This window comes from Castor canadensis, chromosome 17 (assembly GCF_047511655.1).
Source record: "Castor canadensis chromosome 17, mCasCan1.hap1v2, whole genome shotgun sequence".
NCBI classification, from domain to species: Eukaryota; Metazoa; Chordata; class Mammalia; order Rodentia; family Castoridae; genus Castor; species Castor canadensis.
The window spans coordinates 8,909,726-8,927,518 of NC_133402.1; the positions used below are offsets into that span (position 1 = coordinate 8,909,726).

At 50.7% G+C, this 17,793-nt stretch overlaps 1 protein-coding gene across 6 annotated transcripts in view; it reads left to right on the forward strand.

Annotated features, from left to right (window-relative positions):
* The first annotated feature begins 2,686 nt into the window (after positions 1-2,686).
* The window catches only part of Ciita (class II major histocompatibility complex transactivator), a 48,866-nt gene continuing 33,759 nt past the window's right edge, over positions 2,687-17,793 (forward strand). For 4 of the 6 annotated variants that reach the window (XR_012443261.1, XM_020179854.2, XM_020179855.2 and 1 more), the window contains exon 1: positions 2,687-3,052. Coding sequence is in view for 4 of the 6 variants with exons in the window: in XM_020179854.2 (XP_020035443.2) it covers positions 2,770-3,052 (283 nt within the window). In the remaining 2 variants the exon portion in view is untranslated. Of the gene's footprint in view, positions 3,053-10,983; positions 11,223-11,259; positions 12,693-17,793 lie in introns of those variants that run through there. The other 2 variants (XM_020179857.2, XM_020179859.2) reach the window with 2 other exon arrangements.

Consider the following 17,793-nt stretch of genomic DNA (forward strand, 5'->3'; position numbering starts at 1 on the left):
CTGTGACTTCTCCCTCTGGGCTGCCTGCGGACAGTGCGATGCTGCCACCATCTTGAACTGGCTTTGTTGATGACAAGGCTACGTACAGAAGCATCTGACTGTTCTCACTCCAGAAATGGCGTCTGAAGTGCTCATTACATCACCACTGATCTCCCAGCCAGAGATGCAGGAACCGAAGGGACTGCATCTCTCACTCAGCAGGTAGGTGGCCCAAGGGACAGCCATAACCTGGGAGCTGGAGCAAGAACACACTGCGTGTGTCAGCTGTGCCACCTCCCCTCAACAGGCCCCTTAGCACCCCCTTCCCCTGCTTCCAGTCTCATACCATAATCTTCTTCTCCTCAAGACCCCTAGGGAGGGGACTGTGAGTGAAGATCCAGGTCTCTGTCCGTGACTAAAGTATGACAACAATCACACAATCAGTGTTTCTTCCCAAACTGTGAGTCATGTGCTACCCTGCTGGACTCAGACAACAGTCAATTACCTAGCAAGAAAAAGAGGTCCCATGCCAGGTACAGGTGGCTCATGCCTGTAATCCCAGCTGCCCAGGAGGCAGAGATCAGAAGGATATTGGCTCAAAGCCAGTCTGGGCAAATAGTTCACAAGACCCTATCTTGAAAACACCCATCACCAAAAAGGGCTGGTGGAGTGGTTCAAGGTGTAGGTCCTGAGTTCAAACTCCAGTACCACAAAAAAAAAAGAGGTCCCTTGCAAGACTGTCATCAGCAGCAACAGCATCACCTTAGATCTCAGTATGAAAAAAACATTTTTGTAAATCTAAGACAAACAAATATCACTAATATTGAACAACTCAACCTAATAGGATATTTTAGACATATAAGAAGTTATAAAAATCAAGCACTGGTGGCTCACGCCTGTAATCCTAGCTCCTTGGGGGGCTGAGATCTGGAGGATTGTGATTTGAGGCCAGCCTGGGCAAATAGTTCTTGAGATCCCCAACTCCAAAACAATCAGAGTGAAATGGACTGGAGGTGTGGCTCAAATTGTAGAACGCCTGCTTTTCAAGTGCCAAGCCCTGAGTTCGAAACCTCAGTCCCACTAAAAAAAAGGAAGTTATAAAGAGTGACAATATGGGGTCAGTCGTGGTGGTCATGGATATAATCCAAGCTACTTGGAAGGAGAGAGGAGGATTGCAGTTTGAGATCCACTTGGACAAAAAGTTAGCAAGGAGTAATGATATGCTTCTGTAATCCCAGCTATCCAGGAGGCATGGGTAGGAGGATCACAGTCTGAGGCTGGCCCTGGGGAAAAATGTGAGGCCCTATCTAAAAACAAACTAAAGCAAAAGAAGAAAGAAAGAAGGAAGGAAGGGAGAGAGGGAGAGAGAGAGAGAGAGAGAGAAAGGAAAAAAGAAAGAAAGAAAGTAAAGAAAGAAAGAAAAAAAGAAAGAAAGAAAGTAAAGAAAGAAAGAAAGAAAGAAAGAAAGAAAGAAAGAGAAAGAAAGAAAGAAAGAAAGAAAGAAAGAAAGAAAGAAAGAAAAAGAAAGAAAGGTGAATGACTCAAGTGGTAGAGTGGCTGCCTAGCAAGCTCGAGTTCAACACCCAGTACCACAAAATAAATAAATGAGAATATGAATAGCTTCAATACCAGATCAGCTAGTGAAAAAAGCAGAGTCCTGTCTAAATCCCCTGAGTCCCTCCCCGGGGCCCTTCTCCTGTAGGTGACTAGTTGTCTTGATTTGGTGAGTTTCACAGGTTTCAAGCCGTTGGGGACAGTCGGGCTGTGACGTGCCCTGCTGGGACTTTCTGGGGTTCACCCTGCTTAGACTCACTGAGTTTCTCAAGTCTGTGTTCTTCCTAAGAAATATTTCCTCAAATATTTTTCTACCCATCTTCTCTCCTTGATTCTGTGTTGTGTAAGTCAAACCTTATGTTATTATCCCACAAATGCCTGAGGTTTATTTTTGTTGTTGTTATTTTGTTTTGCTTCATTTTCTGACACAAAGTCTCATTATATAGCCTGGGCTGTCCTCAAACTCAAGATTCTCCTGACTCCACCTCCCAAGAGCTGGGATTACAGGTGTGTACCACCAAGCCCAGCAATTGAATTGCTTTTATTGAGGGAGTTACAGAGGAGACTGAGGTTTAGTGAGATTAAGTTCAAATTGATGGTTGTTTGCCTGATCAATCATAACAGTGACGGCTCCTCTTTATTGAATTATTGTCACACTGTAAGTAGCACACAATATGTGGTCTCATTTAATCCTCCCAACAACCCTGTGAGGTAAGTACTGTAATTATCACTTCATCTTTTCAGGTGGACAGAGGGAAGCTTTAAAAGTCTGGGTACCCAGCCCAAGGTACCTAGCACAGTTAGCAAATGGTGGGCCTGGGGCTGGTGCCCAAGCAGTGAGCTCCAGACAACTTGTCTAGCCTCTTTGCCACAGTGCCTTCTTGTTGTGACAAAACATTACCAGGACCCACCCCCAATGGGCCCTTTGTGGAGGCCAGGTCCCTTCCTCTTGGTACAGACAGGATTGGCTCTGGTGGAATTCCCGGGCTGCACACATGCACACAGGTGGCACCCAGCGAATGTCTGCAGGGTCTGAATCATCCAAACCCCATTTCCATCTGTCTGTCAGGCACCCCAGCCTACAAGGCAAATGAGGAAATCTTCCTAAGAAGGAGTTGGCTGCCATCGACGGCTGAGGTTCCCTCATCCTGCTTTTCACTTCTGTTTTGGATGCTGCAGACTGGCTGAAAGGACATCCCAGTCAGGCAGGGAGCTAGACTGGCTCCCAGCACTGCCATGAATCACTTCCAGGCCATTCTGCCCTGCGTCCGGAGACTGCTCTTGGATCAGCAGCCCAGGCAGGTTCAGGCACTCCTGGACAGCCTGCTGGAGGCCCAGCTCCTCTCCCAGGAGTACCATGATGCCCTGCTTCAAGAGCCAGATGGTGAGGCTCTAGCCAGGAAGATCTCCCTGAGCCTTGTGGAGAAAGGGGACCTGGACTTGGCCCCCTTGGGTTGGGCCTGGAGCTGGCTGCAGGCCCCACTGATCGAGTGGGGCCCTAGCTACCAGAATCATGGTGGTAAGTTGGCATCCCTTGGACCAGGGCCAATGACAAAGGGTGGGCAGCTCAGGGGTTTTCTTCCTCTCTGAAAGGGAAGTCAGTGCACAGGAATCCGGGCATCCGGTGAGCTGGCCAGAGCTCCGAGTTCTTGGAAGATCTAGTCCCTGTGGCTGGGAGGCAGGCAGTGTGCGTCCTGCGCTGCTGGGCAAAAGCATCCCAGGGCATGTGCCCAACACCTGCTCCATCCTTGCCTTGAGGCCCCTCAGTATGCCAGCACCAAGGGTGCTCGTGGACAGATCAAACCCTTCCTGAAAAAGGCTCACTGTCTAGGGGAAGACAGAGCCAAGCGCAGTGCAGGCCAACAGTAGAGAAATGGGGTGCCAAGGACAGAAGGGGAACTGGGGAGCAGAGGACACTGGGTGTGCACAGGCATGTGTGTGTACATGCACTTGTGAGGGTGCATGGGTATATGTGAAATAGAGAGAGAGGGAAAAAAAGACGGAAAGATAGAGTGGACTGACAGAGACCAAGAGGAGAAAAGAAAAAGAGAGGAAGGAAGGAGGAAGATAAAAAGGGAGGAGGTGGCAGGGAAGGGAGAGAGAAAGAGAAGAGAAAAGAAGGGGTCAACCTATAGGGAAAGACAGAATGAGTCTTTTTTCTTAGCATTTTTGGTGCTGGGGATGGCAGCAGGGCCTCTGGCACCCTGTGCACACACCCCTGCCACTGAGCTGTGCCCTCCAATTGTGTCTCGCTTAGGTCAGGAGGATAACTGCTCTGTTTCCACCGCCATCCCTGGTGCCTCCAGCATCACGGGCTCCTTCCGGGGTGCAAATTGGCCCATGCCAGCTCACTTGCACATGTTTGTCTGTCTTCTGTCTGTGCTGTGCTGATCGCAGGACTCCGTGGGTGTAATTTCCAGCCCTTTCTGGTCCCATTATGCTTTCAGAGTAACTTGGAGACTTGAGGCATGAACAGAATTAGCCCCCCTACTTGTGACTTAGCTGTCCCTCCCACCCTCCCCTGTTCTGTACCCTCATCCAACACAAAGGGGAGACTGGGCAGGAGCTCCCAGGTGGGAAGTTGTGGAAGCTGGGTGGGAAGACAGGCAACCTGACTCTCAGGGGCTCCAATGTCTTTCTGTGGCCTTGAAGCACCCAGCACTGCCGGTGTCGCTGATGTTCTGTCATGTTATGTCAGCAGGGTTCCTGTTGGTTTATGGGGTGGCTCTTCTTGGGGCATCTTGGATGCGCTTTCATTCTCTACCCCTTAACATTGCCCCCTTACTACACAACCATCTTTCAGCTTCTCACCTGGGGCGCAGGCGGCCAGAGTGGTCCAGTCGGGCGCAAATGGCGACCCCTGATGGGGAGAAGTGAGAGTGCCCCCCTCACCCCCACTGCTGCTCCTTCTCACGCTGCTGCCCACACCTCGGCCCCTCCCTCCCCCTTTCTGAGAGCCCTGGTTCCTGTTATTTAACTCTGTTTCCTCCCTGGGGATGTAATATTTTTATTTCGGATCCCATGTGACTTCAGAAAGTGGAACTGGGCTCAGGCCGTGTGGTCCTCAGGGGGCTGGGAGACAATGCAGGACAAATGGCCTTCTTCTCCTGCTCCTCTCCCTGTTCTCCAGGCCAGCTCCTCCCCAGGGCCTCCAGGCTTGGCCAGGACAGTAAGCAGATGATCTGTGTTAATGGTGCCCATCCATCTCTTGGGTGAGGGTAGAGCAGCCTTCAGAGGGAGGACACTGAACAGGGACACAGAGTTGTGTGGTTTGTAAATAACAGGCCCTGCCTTAATTTCAGCAAAGGGCTCAAAGCAGGAAATCATCCATGCGGGGTTTTGTAACATCCTCTCAGCCACCCTAGAATGATCTAGGCCCTCCATTGCTCTAAGGATTGCACTGGCTCCCAAGTCACTCAGAGCGAAACTGAATCTGGACAATCGCCCACAAGGCTTTCATCACCTCTCTGCCCTCGTGCTCTTTCTCCCTACACTTATCTACTCCAGCCCCTCTGTGACCTCATTCTCCCTCCCACACACCTCTGCCCCAGGACCCTTGCGTGTGCTCTTCCCTCTGCCTGGAGCTTCCAGCCCTGCCGACTTCCTAATGTCCCTCACCTCTTTGCTCAAAGTCACCTCATCAAAGAGGCCTGACTTGGCCATCCCATTTAGAATTGCAATTTCCCCCGCCCCACACGCTCTGAGCTCTGCCTGCCCCCAGCCTGACCTCCTTTCACCTTGCATAGAGTTTACTTTTGTACTGTGTGTGTTGTTTATCAATTGCTTCTCCTACTGGAGAACCCATGGACATGGATCTACACTTCAATCGCCACACATCCCAAAGGCTTAGCAAGGCGCCTCAGCACAGGGCAGTGTGAAATAGATATTTGTAACGTTGGGTGATGGATGAATGCATTGGGTGGGTAGATGGGTGGATGGGTGGATGGGTGGATGGGTGGATGGATGGATGGATGGAATGATGGATGGGTGAGTGCGTGGATGAATGGATGGGTGAAGGATGGATGGGATGTTGTGGGTGGATGAATGAGTGGACAGATGGATGGATGAGTGGACGGATGGATGGATTAGGTTATGCATTACCATTTTCTCACTTTACAAATGAGTAAATAGAGGCAGAGAAGTGCCACGATCTGTGTCAGGGCATGACCTGGGAGGGGCCTCTTGGGTCTCAAGTGTGCAGCCTCTGCAGCCTCTTATGCATGGCTTCTTCTTCTGAGCAACTCCAGGGGATACCGTAACTCTACCAAGAACAGGTTAGCCATCTCCAAACTGAAACCGGTCTGATGATTCAGAAGGTACCTTCGACAGACAGCACAGTGTTCCCTGCAACAGTGCAGTTGGCTCACATCTGGGGAGGAAGCCAGGCGCTGGCTTTGCACTACACACCCCACAGAGCAGTCTGTGTGTGTCCAGCTCCAGGAAACTTCAGGGGAGACCTGGAGGCCTGCGAGTCAAGGTCATTGTTCCAAGGGAACTCAGTGGGCTCCATGGGAAATCAAAGCAAACATTTAGGTGGACATCAGTCAACAATGGGTGGTGGACTGTGAAGGGCAATCAGAAGCCAGGGGTGAGAGAGCCAGGATGGGGGATGATGGATAAAGAGCCAGACTGGGAGCTGGATAGCGTGGGGTCCGCAGCCATGCTGTGCTTCCTACAACCCAGGTGACCTTGGTCATGTGACTGACCCCCTCTGAACCTCAGTTTCTTCATCTCTAACATGGGAGTGGTAGAAATCTCTCAGGGCTACAGTGAGGGTTAAGTGAGACAGGAGCTGGGAAAATCTCCAGGCACTGAGTAACAGGAAGACACCTCTGACATCTCCAAAGAGGAGACCAGCCAGCCACACTCAGCAGGGAAAAGTAAGCCAGGCCTGGGTGCTGAGAAACCAGCACTTCTGCGATCTCAGTGGGGACCCCAGATAACGTCTAGACACCTGCTCCAAGTACAACACAGGGCTGGGTGCCAGGCGTCTGTGCCAAGCTAAGAAGTGAGTCCATTGGCCTTGCCCTCAGCATGGTGCATTGAATAATCACAAGGGTTTGCCCTCCAGCAGCATGAGTGCCTGCTTTGGCTCCCCAATTCCAAGAGGTACAACTTGGAACACTGCCCAGCTGGACCCTTCTGGGACTCAGTTTTCCCATCTGCAAAATGGAGGTGATAACAGTTCACAGAGTCACTGTTTCTAGGGGACCACAAGCCCAGTGTGAGTAGGAGGGGAGGGCATTTATCTGTGGACTAGGAGGCCCAGTGTTGCCTTTTTGTCTGCTTTCTCCAGGCTCCAGGACACAGCTGCCAAGCATCTATATTTTCTGGTTTTCTTTGGCTCTGCTTCACTGTCTTTCTTGCTGTGTAGACTCTGTTTTAGGGTCAGAGAACCAAGGCTCCTTCTAGGATGTCACCTGATTTACTGGAAAGGGAGATACATGGCGCAGTGTCTCCCTGCAGCTTCCTTCCCCATTTGGCACTTGGGGTGAAGGAGCCTCAGCAGAGAGGCTGCACCCCTCCTTCCCAGAGCCATCCTGCTCTCAGCTGGGGCCTTCTGTCTCCTGGGAGGAGCTGGGCTTCAAGGAGGATGTTTGTCTTTCCTCTGGGGCTGCCCTGTGCCCCAGGGACACGCCCCCAGGAGTCACAGCACGAGGAGAAGCACCTGCCGTGGAAGTCGGCTCTTCCCTGGGCTTTCCCAGGCCAGCTACTCAAATCCGCTTACCTGGTGCCAACCCAGCCAGGACCGGTTTCTGTTTCCTGTTGCTAGTATCTCGAGTGACTCACTTGTGTCCTTACCAGCCACCTGTAGCCACCTGCCTGTGCACACACCTGTCTGCCCTTCAGCTTCCTGGATCATCTGCCTACCCACTCAGATCCACTTCTCAATGAATCCATCTGCAACTCTCTCTCTCTCTCTCTCTCTCTCTCTCTCTCTCTCTCTCTGTCTCTCTCCCTCTCCCTCTCCCTCTCTCTGTCTGTCTCAGTACTGGAGATTGAACTCTGGGCCCCAGTTTTGCTAGTCAAGTAAGTGCTCTACCACTGGAGCCACTCCCCAGCCCTTTTTGCTTAGTTTATTTTTCATATAGGGTCTTAGGCACTGGCCTTAGACTATAATCCTCCCCCTTCTGAATAGCCAGGACTACAGGTATGTACCACCATGCCTGGCTTATTTCTTGAGATAGAGTCTAACTTTTTTGCCTGCTGGCCTCAAACTGCAATCCTCCCATTTCTGCCTCCTAAACAGCTTACAACTACTGTCTCCTTACCGCTTGTCTTGACTTACCAATTTATCAGTTTTTTCTATCTACTTAATCAAACATACGTGTATATAGACACACACATACATATATGTATCAACTCATTTTCCTACCTTCCCATCAACTCTTGTGTCTACATGCACTAAAAGACCTGAGTTCTCACACACCTTACCCCCTACCTATTTTGGCAGGTATTCCATCTCCTCACCTGCCTCTCTATTCATTGATCTCATTTCCTTTCCTTCCCTCTTCTCACTTATCCATTTAGCACCTGCTAGGGAATCACAGTGGTCACTCAAGAGCATTAGAACAGGCACTTACCACATATCAGGGGAGAATCTTTGTCCCCTGGGGACTTGAGACTGGCTTGACCATTCAAATCCCATACTCCACTAACTGTGTGTCTGGGATGGTCAGAAGAAAAAAAAAGACCTCATCCCAGATGTTAATGGCTTTACAACCTGATTGGAGGTAGAAGAGCTGTACATATAAGACAGGAATTTGATGGATTTTTTTTTTTGCCATATAACATTGCAACAAATATCATGAAAATGAAGTGGGAGATGACCATCAGCTGGAGGGGAGATGAAGGCAGGGGCCTGAGTCTTGAAGGATGATGGAATTATTGACCAAGAAGGAGGAGGCAGGAGAGGGAATGTGGGAGAGAGCACTGTGTGAGCAAAGGTTGGACTGAGCAGATGCCACAAGGACTGAAAGCTTTCTGGAACATTCTTCTTTATTTGGAAGATCCAGTTCCTCCCATCTCTCCCTGACACTTGGCCTCCAACCTAGAATGGAAGGTACAGGGTTTCTGTGGCTCACTGGTGGTCTCTGTCAGACCAGATCTTGACAAGGGAACTTGGGTCCCCAGGGCAAGGCGGGCTCCTACAGTGCTGAGGGAACCCTTGGTGGGGACAGGAGTTGGCTTTATTCCAGGGAGACCTGGGCTCAGGAGAAAGGTCACTACTGGGTCTCAGGGGCTTAGAGAGCCGACAATGTAGTAGGTGCTTTAACAGGGAGGAAGCCTAGGGTTGCCTTGGCCCCTTCTCCTGGCTCCTTGCCCTTCACCCAGTCCCAGGAGATGGTCATTTGACCTGCGAACCATCCTGCCTTGCTTCTCCATCTCTCTGTCCCCACTGATCTCTGTGAGATTCAGAGCCCACGCTCCTGGCTGGGTACCACAGCTGGCATCTTCAAGTCTCTCTGCTTGGTCCCTCCGAGTACCAAGGTGCAGATGCTGCCCTTAGATGGGCACTGTGGGGCAGCCTAGTCACTGCCCTGCCCAGAAGCCCAGGCAGGATCTGATAGGATCCTGGAGGGACTCAGGGACAACACAGACAGACTTGGTGCAGCAGCTGCTGTCATCCAAGTGAGCCACAATGTAGTAATCCTAAGCTCTGTCCTGACACACAGCTGCCTTGGCACAGGTAATGGGTGAATGAGATATCTTAGGACTTCTACCAGTCACCACGTCTGGTCTTTTAGCCAAACAAAGGCTGTTTCAAATTGACTCTTAGCATTTCTTGTTTGTCTGTACACTTCCCCATGGGACTTCTGAAAGCAGTGATGGCTTTAAAATAGTCACCGTATGAAGACAGATATCACATTTACTTCACACATGGAGAAACTAAGGCTCACAGATGGGAAGCAAGGGTCCAAGGTCACATACCTGCCAGTAACAGTCAGCTCTGTCAGTGACAATGAATGAGCCTGTAAGTCACTGTTCCCCAAATTTCATTCATTCTAGCACCTTGCTGATGATTTGTGCTTTTCCTGCACACTTCTCACTCTATTATTTAAGTGACAGTTTTCCCCAAACCTCTCAGATTTGCTACTCACTTTCTTTTCTTTTCTTTTTCTTCTTTTTGATGAGATTGAGGTTTGAACTCGGGTCTTTGCACTTGCAAGCAGGCACTCTACCACTTGCACAACACCTCCAGCCCATTTTATTCTGGTTATTTTAGAGATGGGATTTCATGAGCTGTTTGTTCTGGGACAGCAGTCCTCTCAATCTCAGCTTCACAAGTAGCTGGGATTATAGATGTAAGCCACCACTCCCTGCCTTGCCACTCATTTTCAAATGAAACTTTCATGTCCCACAATACAGGGACAATAAATACTCAAATAGCAGGTAATTATTAAACAAAATGCAGAGTGATGTTATTAGAGTATAGCCAGACACCACAATACTGTGGACCAGGGCTGCTTTCTGTAGAGGATAGTCCCTAGATTAGAAGAGGCATTAAAACCAGCTGGATGTGGGGGCTTGCCTATAATCCTAGCTATTCAGGAGTCAGAGATCAGGAGGATCATGGTTTGAAGCCACAGCAAATAGTTGTTGAGACCCTATCTTAAAAAAAAAAATTCATCACACACAAAAAAATGGACTGGTGAAGTGGCTCAAGGTGTAGACCCTGAGTTCAAACCTCAGTACTGCAATAATAATAATAACAATAACAAAATCAAAAAGGGCTGGAGGTGTAGCTCAAGTGATAGAACACCTGCCTAGCAAGCACAAGACTTTGAGTTCAAATCCTAGTACCACCAGAAAAAAGGGGGAGGGGCTTAAAAACAGATTTCCCCCCCAAACTGAAACTTTTACCTGATGTAATTGGGAGGAAGGGCAGAGATTGGAAAAGGTACCAACTTTCTTCCTGTGTGAGTCAATATTACTTAACACCTGTGTGCACCTCAAACCAGCTGGTTATAAGGGTGCCATATTCAGTGGATACTCTTTCGTGCATAATTTATGTTTTAGCCTAATGTCTCAGAAGAAAAATGAGGGTGAACCAGTCATGATCTCCAGGGACTCTGTGTGGTGGCATGGTGTTTGAAAGGGACTCTAGCAGTCTGCTGATCCCCAACAGAACTCAGAGCCTGTCTTCATGGTATCCATGGGGCTCTGATACTAAGTCCCATCCTGCAGAGGATGGCACATCTGGTAGCTGGCTTCTGTGTGGCTCCACTGTGATAGTCATTTCAGAGTGTCAGAGCACCAAAGGTCCCCCCACCAGACAACTGGCAACATTCTGTGGTCACCCACTTTGGTTCACAACAAGGAACTGAAATTGACACAGAGGCATGGGGAGGGGTGAGGGTTAAGGGAGTGTGGGCAAATTAGAAGGCATCCAGACACAGGAAATCTGACAGCTTGGGCCACCTTGGAAGGGAGAGTTTTCTGTTGGTCCCTTACTTACTTCCCTCACATGCTGGCTGAGCTTGGCGGGCTCCTGACTGCTTCACACAAGGAGGCAGGCTAGTGATGAGGCTGCCTGCCTCTGCTCTGAGCATCTGAAGGCATCCTTGGGGAGGCTGAGCCACCAGGAGGGGCTGCCAGACTCCAGGTGCTGCTGCCTTACCCTGCTTCCCACACCATGCGTTGTCTGGCTCCACGCCCTGTGGGGTCCCATCGGCCTGAACCCCAAGGTAAAAAGATGGGGGACAGCAATGATACTGAGAATGCATCCTTTCTCAGAGTGAGGTCCTCTCTGGTTCCTCCATGCCAGAGAAACTGAATTGAGAAGTGAGGGTGGGAAGAGGGGTCCTTGTCCCACTGGGGCAGGCTGTTGGGAGATGTGAAGCCAGTGTCTCTTTATGACTTTATGAGGGACGCTGAGATCAGCCAGCCATCTGGAATGTGACAGGGCTTTATCAGCACTCAAGATTCCAGGGAGGCGTGTCAGCATCTCTCAGCACTGCTGATCTGGCCAAGGCCAACTCCAAGGTCCTGTGGCAGCCAGGTCTGTGTTTGGGTAAACACTGGAGGTGCCTCCATAGGTCAAGACCTTTGCGGGACTCCACCTTATCCCTGGGGAAGCAGGAAAACCCAAGGAATTAGCCCTGTGGTGCAGCCGGTGAACATCAGGCATCTGGACACATTCTACTCTCTCCTCAGTCTCTTGCGAAGAAGTGGTGGACAGGGACAGATAAGGGGAGAAGTTGATGGCACAGACATTTGTCACCAGCACAGAGGGCAGTGTAGCAGGCTTTACTCCCAGCTGCACACTCTTGGCTGGGTATGACATGCCCTTGAGCTAGTGAATAACCTGAGTCTGTTTTCCTCAGCTGTAAAATGGGTTAAGAGAAAAGTCCACATAGTAGGGTCATGGTGAGAAACCCAATATTTCTGGTGTTGCTGTTGCATAGCTGGAAGGGGTGAGACCCCTTTTCTCAGCCTCCCCTGAAGTGAACAGAGCAGGGTGGCAAGTGTCCAGCTCTGTCCCACACAGCTGCAGGTTCCTGTGTGGGGAAGTACTTCAGGGGGAGAGGGAGGTCAGAGGCCACTGATCCACTCCTTTATTTGCAGATGAAGAAATCCAGGCCAGAGAAGTGAAAGGGACCTCTCCAAGGTCTCATGCCAGGGTGGATCAGGAGCCCAGACTTTTGCCACTAGGAGGTGTGGCCTGGAGACACTGGGTTTTCACCCAGCGCAAGTCCTTGTAGGAGGGATGAACATGGAGGAGTGAATGGTTGAGCTAGTGAGAGTCTTGAGTCTATGCACCCCAAGGAGTGGCTTGCCACCTTCATGGTTGGGCTGAGCTGGAGGGAAACAGAGCCTCCAGGGATCGGATGCGCTGCCTGCAAGCCAGCACTTGGGGAATAGCTGCCCTGGAGCTCGATGGGAGCACCAGGGAGTTGCGGTGAGGGAGAGTCAGGATGCCCTGAAGATGTTTCTAAGAAAGCACGTGGTTGGTGCAGCAACGGGAGGCTGGATGCCTGCCTACACCCCAGTTTGGCCCAAGCCCTGAGGTTCAGAGAGAAAGTGAAAGGGAAAAAGAGCAGCCAGCGGGGGAGGTGGGGTGGCCTGGACTGCCCGCCCCAATCTCGACACAGCCCCAGAGCTGGCAGGAGGGACAAGCCACCAGCAGCACACGGGGGAACGGCGTGGGAACGGCGGTAGGTGACCAAGGTCCCCTCTGCAGTCCCAAAGTTGGGCTGGGAATCGAGGATCCCAGGCTGGTGGCTACCTGCGGAGATCGCATGGCCAGGCTGGGGAGCGGGAGAAAGGGGAAGGGCGTGTGCAGAAGGCAGACCCGGGAAACTCCTCGGATGCTGGATCCACTCCACTCAGGACCCGGGAGCCGGGATCCAAGCTTGGCTGCCATGCCCAGGGCGCAGGGCGAGAGGAGGCGGCGGGGACAGCCCGGAGGGGACGGCTGTAGAGGTTGGGACACTGTAGGGGCGCTCGCGGGAGCAGACACGCGTCCCGCCATCCCTGGGTAGTCCCAGCCTGGATCCTGCGAAGGCGCCCGAGGGCGCGCCGGGAGAGACAAGGGACTTTAGATCAGCGCCGCTCTTTCCTGAGCCGCAGTTTGCCTGTTGGGACAGATTCCCCCTCTGGTGCCTGGGTACAGAGCCCTCCTGGTGGAGACTTTTACGCAGGAACAGCGTAGGGTGTGGACTCTGTAGCCCGAGGACTGGAGATATCCTCCCTTCTCAGACCGTCTTAGGGGGACAGGGCGGGGGGCCGGTTCCGACCACTCGCACCTGCGCCTTGAGGTCCGGAGCGACGTCCTTTAAGGAGAGTAGCTAAGAGCACGAAAGGATCTATCCCCAGGGCCCCAGAAAGTCAGCATCGCAGCCCCCAACCCCAGCTGTGGATGGGATCCTTAAAACCCCGGTCTGCTGAGGCCCACAGCTGCTGTTGCCACCCCAGGGGCACTGGAGCGGGGACGCAAGCTTAAAAATCCAGTGCTCCTGCCCCAGTCCGAACCAGGAGCTCCAACTTAGGCAGGAGCTCTTCCATCTGTGCCACCCGCCTCATAAATCAACACTCTTCCCCAGGCCCATGTAGGAAACCAGGGCTTCCTGCCCCTGGCCCTGATGGAACCAATGGGAGAGGAAGGAAGGCAGTCACCCTCCAAACTGCAGGCCAACTTAGGCGAGGCCCTGCTCTCCAGGAAGTTCAGAATGTGGGTGGAAAGATTTCCAGAGGTGGCTGAGCCAGGGTTCCAGAGTCCGCAGCAGGTGGGAATCCCCCGGGAGACTGTCTGGTTCCAGGCCCCGCCCCCAAATTACCAAGCCCCGCCCCGGCTCCCTGGCCTCACCCCCAAACTACCAGGCCCCGCCCAGGCTCCCAGACAAGGCTCTCAGGTTCCCAGCCCCACCCCACCCCCAGACTTCATGCCCTGGGGACAGGCTGGGAACCTGAGAGCTAAACCACCTTTCCCAGGTGACTCCAGTGTCTTCCACTGAGAGGTTCTGATGTCCCCCCACCCTTTTACTCTGTGATCCAGAGGAAATAGTTTGGGGAGGTATGTTTTGTTTTATTTTGTTTTGCATGGTTTTGCCAAAGGCCTTACAACAAGCCGTTGGTACGGTCAGGATTTGAACTCAGATCTCCTGAGAGCCCAGTCTTGTGCCTGGGCCATCTGGAGAAGCTTCTAGATTTGGTTCTCAGGCTTGCCTTAAGTCGCCTTGGCTAACAAATGGCTTCCCATCTTCACCGATCTTCTACAAAATGGGTAAAACATGAGAGCTCTCTAGGCAATCACCTGTTTCTGACAGCCCAGAAACACTTTGGAAAACTTGCAGCGAATACATGCACTTCAGAGTAACTATTGCATCTCTAAGAAGATTGTTTACAAGGTTCTAAGAGGCGGTGGTGTGAGACGCGCAGGGGAAGCTTTCCAAAGACTGGGATGCGCTATGAGTGGGTGGCCGTCCAAGGACAGTACATAAAGAGGCAGCGCTAGCGGCCACTGGTTCCCACAGGGAGGAAATAGATCTTTTCCACATTCTTTATATCCATCCAAGCTCAAGAAGAAAGTGTCTGATTTTGCATGCCTGTGTCTTTAAACTGGACTCTAGTGCTTGCTAATGCTTCTTTGTAACCAAGTGGTAGGGCAACTGTTATTTTGATAACATTGTTTTGTTGCTTTGTTTCCATTTCAAGATAGTGATAAAAAGTTTTCTTTTTGTAAAATTGTGGTTTCAACATACATAAACCAGGACTGTACACAAGCCTATAATCTGAGCTACTCAGGAGGCAGAGGTAGCAGAATCTCTGTATAGCCCAAGCAAAGTTAGTACAAGACCCTATTTGGAAAACTAACTAAATGCTAAAGGGCTGGTGGAGTGGCTCAAGTGAGAGTGCCTGCCTAACAAACACAAGTCCTTGAGTTCAAACCCCAGAACCACAAACAAATAAAAACCGTAACTAACATAAAAATTTACCATTTTAGTCACATTGTTGTGCAACCATTGCCACCATCTGTCTTCAGAACTTTTTTATCTTCCCACAGAGACACTGTAGCTATTAGGCAATAATCTCTCCAGCTTCCCTCCTGCAGCCTCTGGACACCTCCATTCTACTTTCCGCAACTTTGGCTACTCTCAGCACCTAGTGTAAGTGCAACCGAACAATATTTCCTTGTGTGCGTGTGCTTGGCTTCTTGCACTTTGCCTAAGGTTTTCAAGGTTCACCAACTTGTAACATGTGTTAGAAAGTAATGGGAAATCGTGTACTAACAGAAGGGAGAGCTGTGTTTACTCGCCCACAGGACACTTGAGCTGTTTCTGTCTTTGCACTATTGAGAATGATTCTACTGTGGACCTTGGGGTCCAAGTACCTGTTTAACACCCTGATTTCAACTCTAGAAAGTTTTCTTTTAAAATAGATATACTTAAGTTTGTTGAAGATCTTTATTTAACATGTTAATTTATTGCCCCAAAAAAGAAAATATAGATTCTTCCACTAGAGAGTCACTGAATTAGAATGGCGTTGACCAGCAGCTGGCTGGGACACCTGCCAGGGAACTCCCATCCAGAGCCAAGCCTCACAGCTATGGGAGTCAGTTGTCAGCTCTCAGCTGGCAGGGCCAGCAAGTAGTTCACATTGGGACTGCAGCACCCAGCAGGGAGCCTGGCACCATGTTTGGTCCAGCAGGGGTTGGGGGTCAGGCCTGGAGTTTGGGGGTGGGCTTTGCTTATTACAGCCACAAGGCCATCCCCTCTCCCTGACCAGCACCTGGATTGGGTTTCCTTCCAGAAAAAGCTTGTCTGACTCTTCCAGACCACTAACTGCAGCTAAGAATGCTGGGGCCTGTGGAGAGAAGGCTGCCCACAGCTGTGAGGGGCTCTGGTCCCCACATAGCCTTCTGAACAAGGTCACAGGCGCCCATGTCTCATGGCTGCAGCTCTTCCCACTTGTCTCCACCAATAATTATGGGTCCCCACCCCCACCCCAATCCCTGCCACTCACCAGCATGTGACAGCTGGACAGCAGCTCCAAGCTGCTCTGAGGTGAGTGCCCTCAGTCAGGGTCCAGGGCAGAGTCGGGACTTGCTGAGGTTTTGGAGGTGGTCTCCAGGGATCCTCTTCGTGAGGATCTGTATGATTTCCTGGTGGCGCTTGAAAAAGAAACATAACCAAATTGTCTTAGGTGACATTCTCTAGAAAAACTAGCTCAGAGCTGGAGCTTTACTCCCTGGAGCCTGGCTGGGGTCACTCACAGTAAGGCATACTAGAAGGGACAGGGAAGAGGCAGAACTGGGCAGAAGGAGGAGTTAGGCTGCCATGTGGTCACTATGGAGCTGTCAGCCAGTCTCCCAGGAGCACTGGAACTGAGTGTCCCAAATTGAGGCAAAGAGACCAGACCTTTGTACCCTATGTGGGTACTGTCCTTGGATGGGGGCTACCCCAGGTGTCTTAGCTCAGTTCCTTTTGCTAGCACTGCTTGTCATAGCTGGGATATAAAGAATTGAGACTCTGAAGGCAAGGGAGGTCTGAGAACACATTGCCCAACAGCTGATGGAGGCTTCTTACTGCATGATAACACCAAAGAGGGCGTCACATGGCCACACAGAGCCAGTGTGCCAGCTTGGGTCTCTCTTCCTCTTTATTTTATTTTTTTTTTTATCTATTTTTGTGGTACCGAGGTTTGAGGCCTACACCTTTTTTGTTGCTGTTGTTTTAAAAGTTTTATTTTTGTTTTTCTCTTTTTTTTAATTTTTATTGTTTTATTATTCATATGTGCATACAATGCTTGGGTCATTTCTCCTCCCTGCCCCCACCCCCTCCCTTACCACCCACTCCACCCCCTTCCTCTCCCCCTTACCCCCTCCATACCCAGCAGAAACTATTTTGCCCTTATTTCTAATTTTGTTGAAGTGAGAGTATAAGCAATAATAGGAACGAACAAGAGTTTTTGCTGGTTGAGATAAGGATAGCTATACAGGGAGTTGACTCACATTAATTTCCTGTGCGTGTGTGTTACCTTCTAGGTTAATTCTTCTTGATCTAACCTTTTCTCTAGTTCTTGGTCCCCTTCTCCTATCGGCCTCAGTTGCTTTTAAAGTATCTGCTTTAGTTTCTCTGCGTTGAGGGCAACAAATACTAGCTAATTTTTTAGGTGTCTTACCTATCCTCATATCCCCCTTGTGTGCACTCGCTTTTATCTTGTGATCAAAGTTCAATCCCCTTGTTGTGTTTGAGGCCTACACCTTAAGCCACTCCACCAGCCCTTCTTTGAGAAGGGTCATTTTGAGATAGGGTCTGGTGAACTACTTGCCTGGGTTGACTTTGAACCATGATCCTCCTGATCTCAGCCTCCTGAGTAGCTAGGATTACAGGCCTGACCCACCGGCGCCTGGCAGAACTTTGATAGGTTTTTTATTTTTGGCACTACTGGGGTTTGAACCAAGGACCTTGTGCTCACTAGGCATCTCTTCCTCTTTTTAGAAAGCCACTAATCCTTCCACGAGGGCCCCACCTTGACATGCATATCTAATTCTGATCACCTCCCCAAAGCCCTACCTCCAAACGCCATCAGCATACGGGTTAAGTGTCCAGCCCGTGAATTCTGCCAGGCACCAATCAAGCCACACACCTGCAAAGGGGTGCGACAGGGAACTGTGAGCTGCAAGCCCTGGCAGAGGCAGTGACCCAGCTGTCCTGAAAGGGCAGATCTGGGCCGCACACCCCAAATCCACTAGGTTAGTTGGAATTGCTAAGTCAGAGCTGATCTGGAGGCGGGGGCCTAAATGATGGTGCGGAG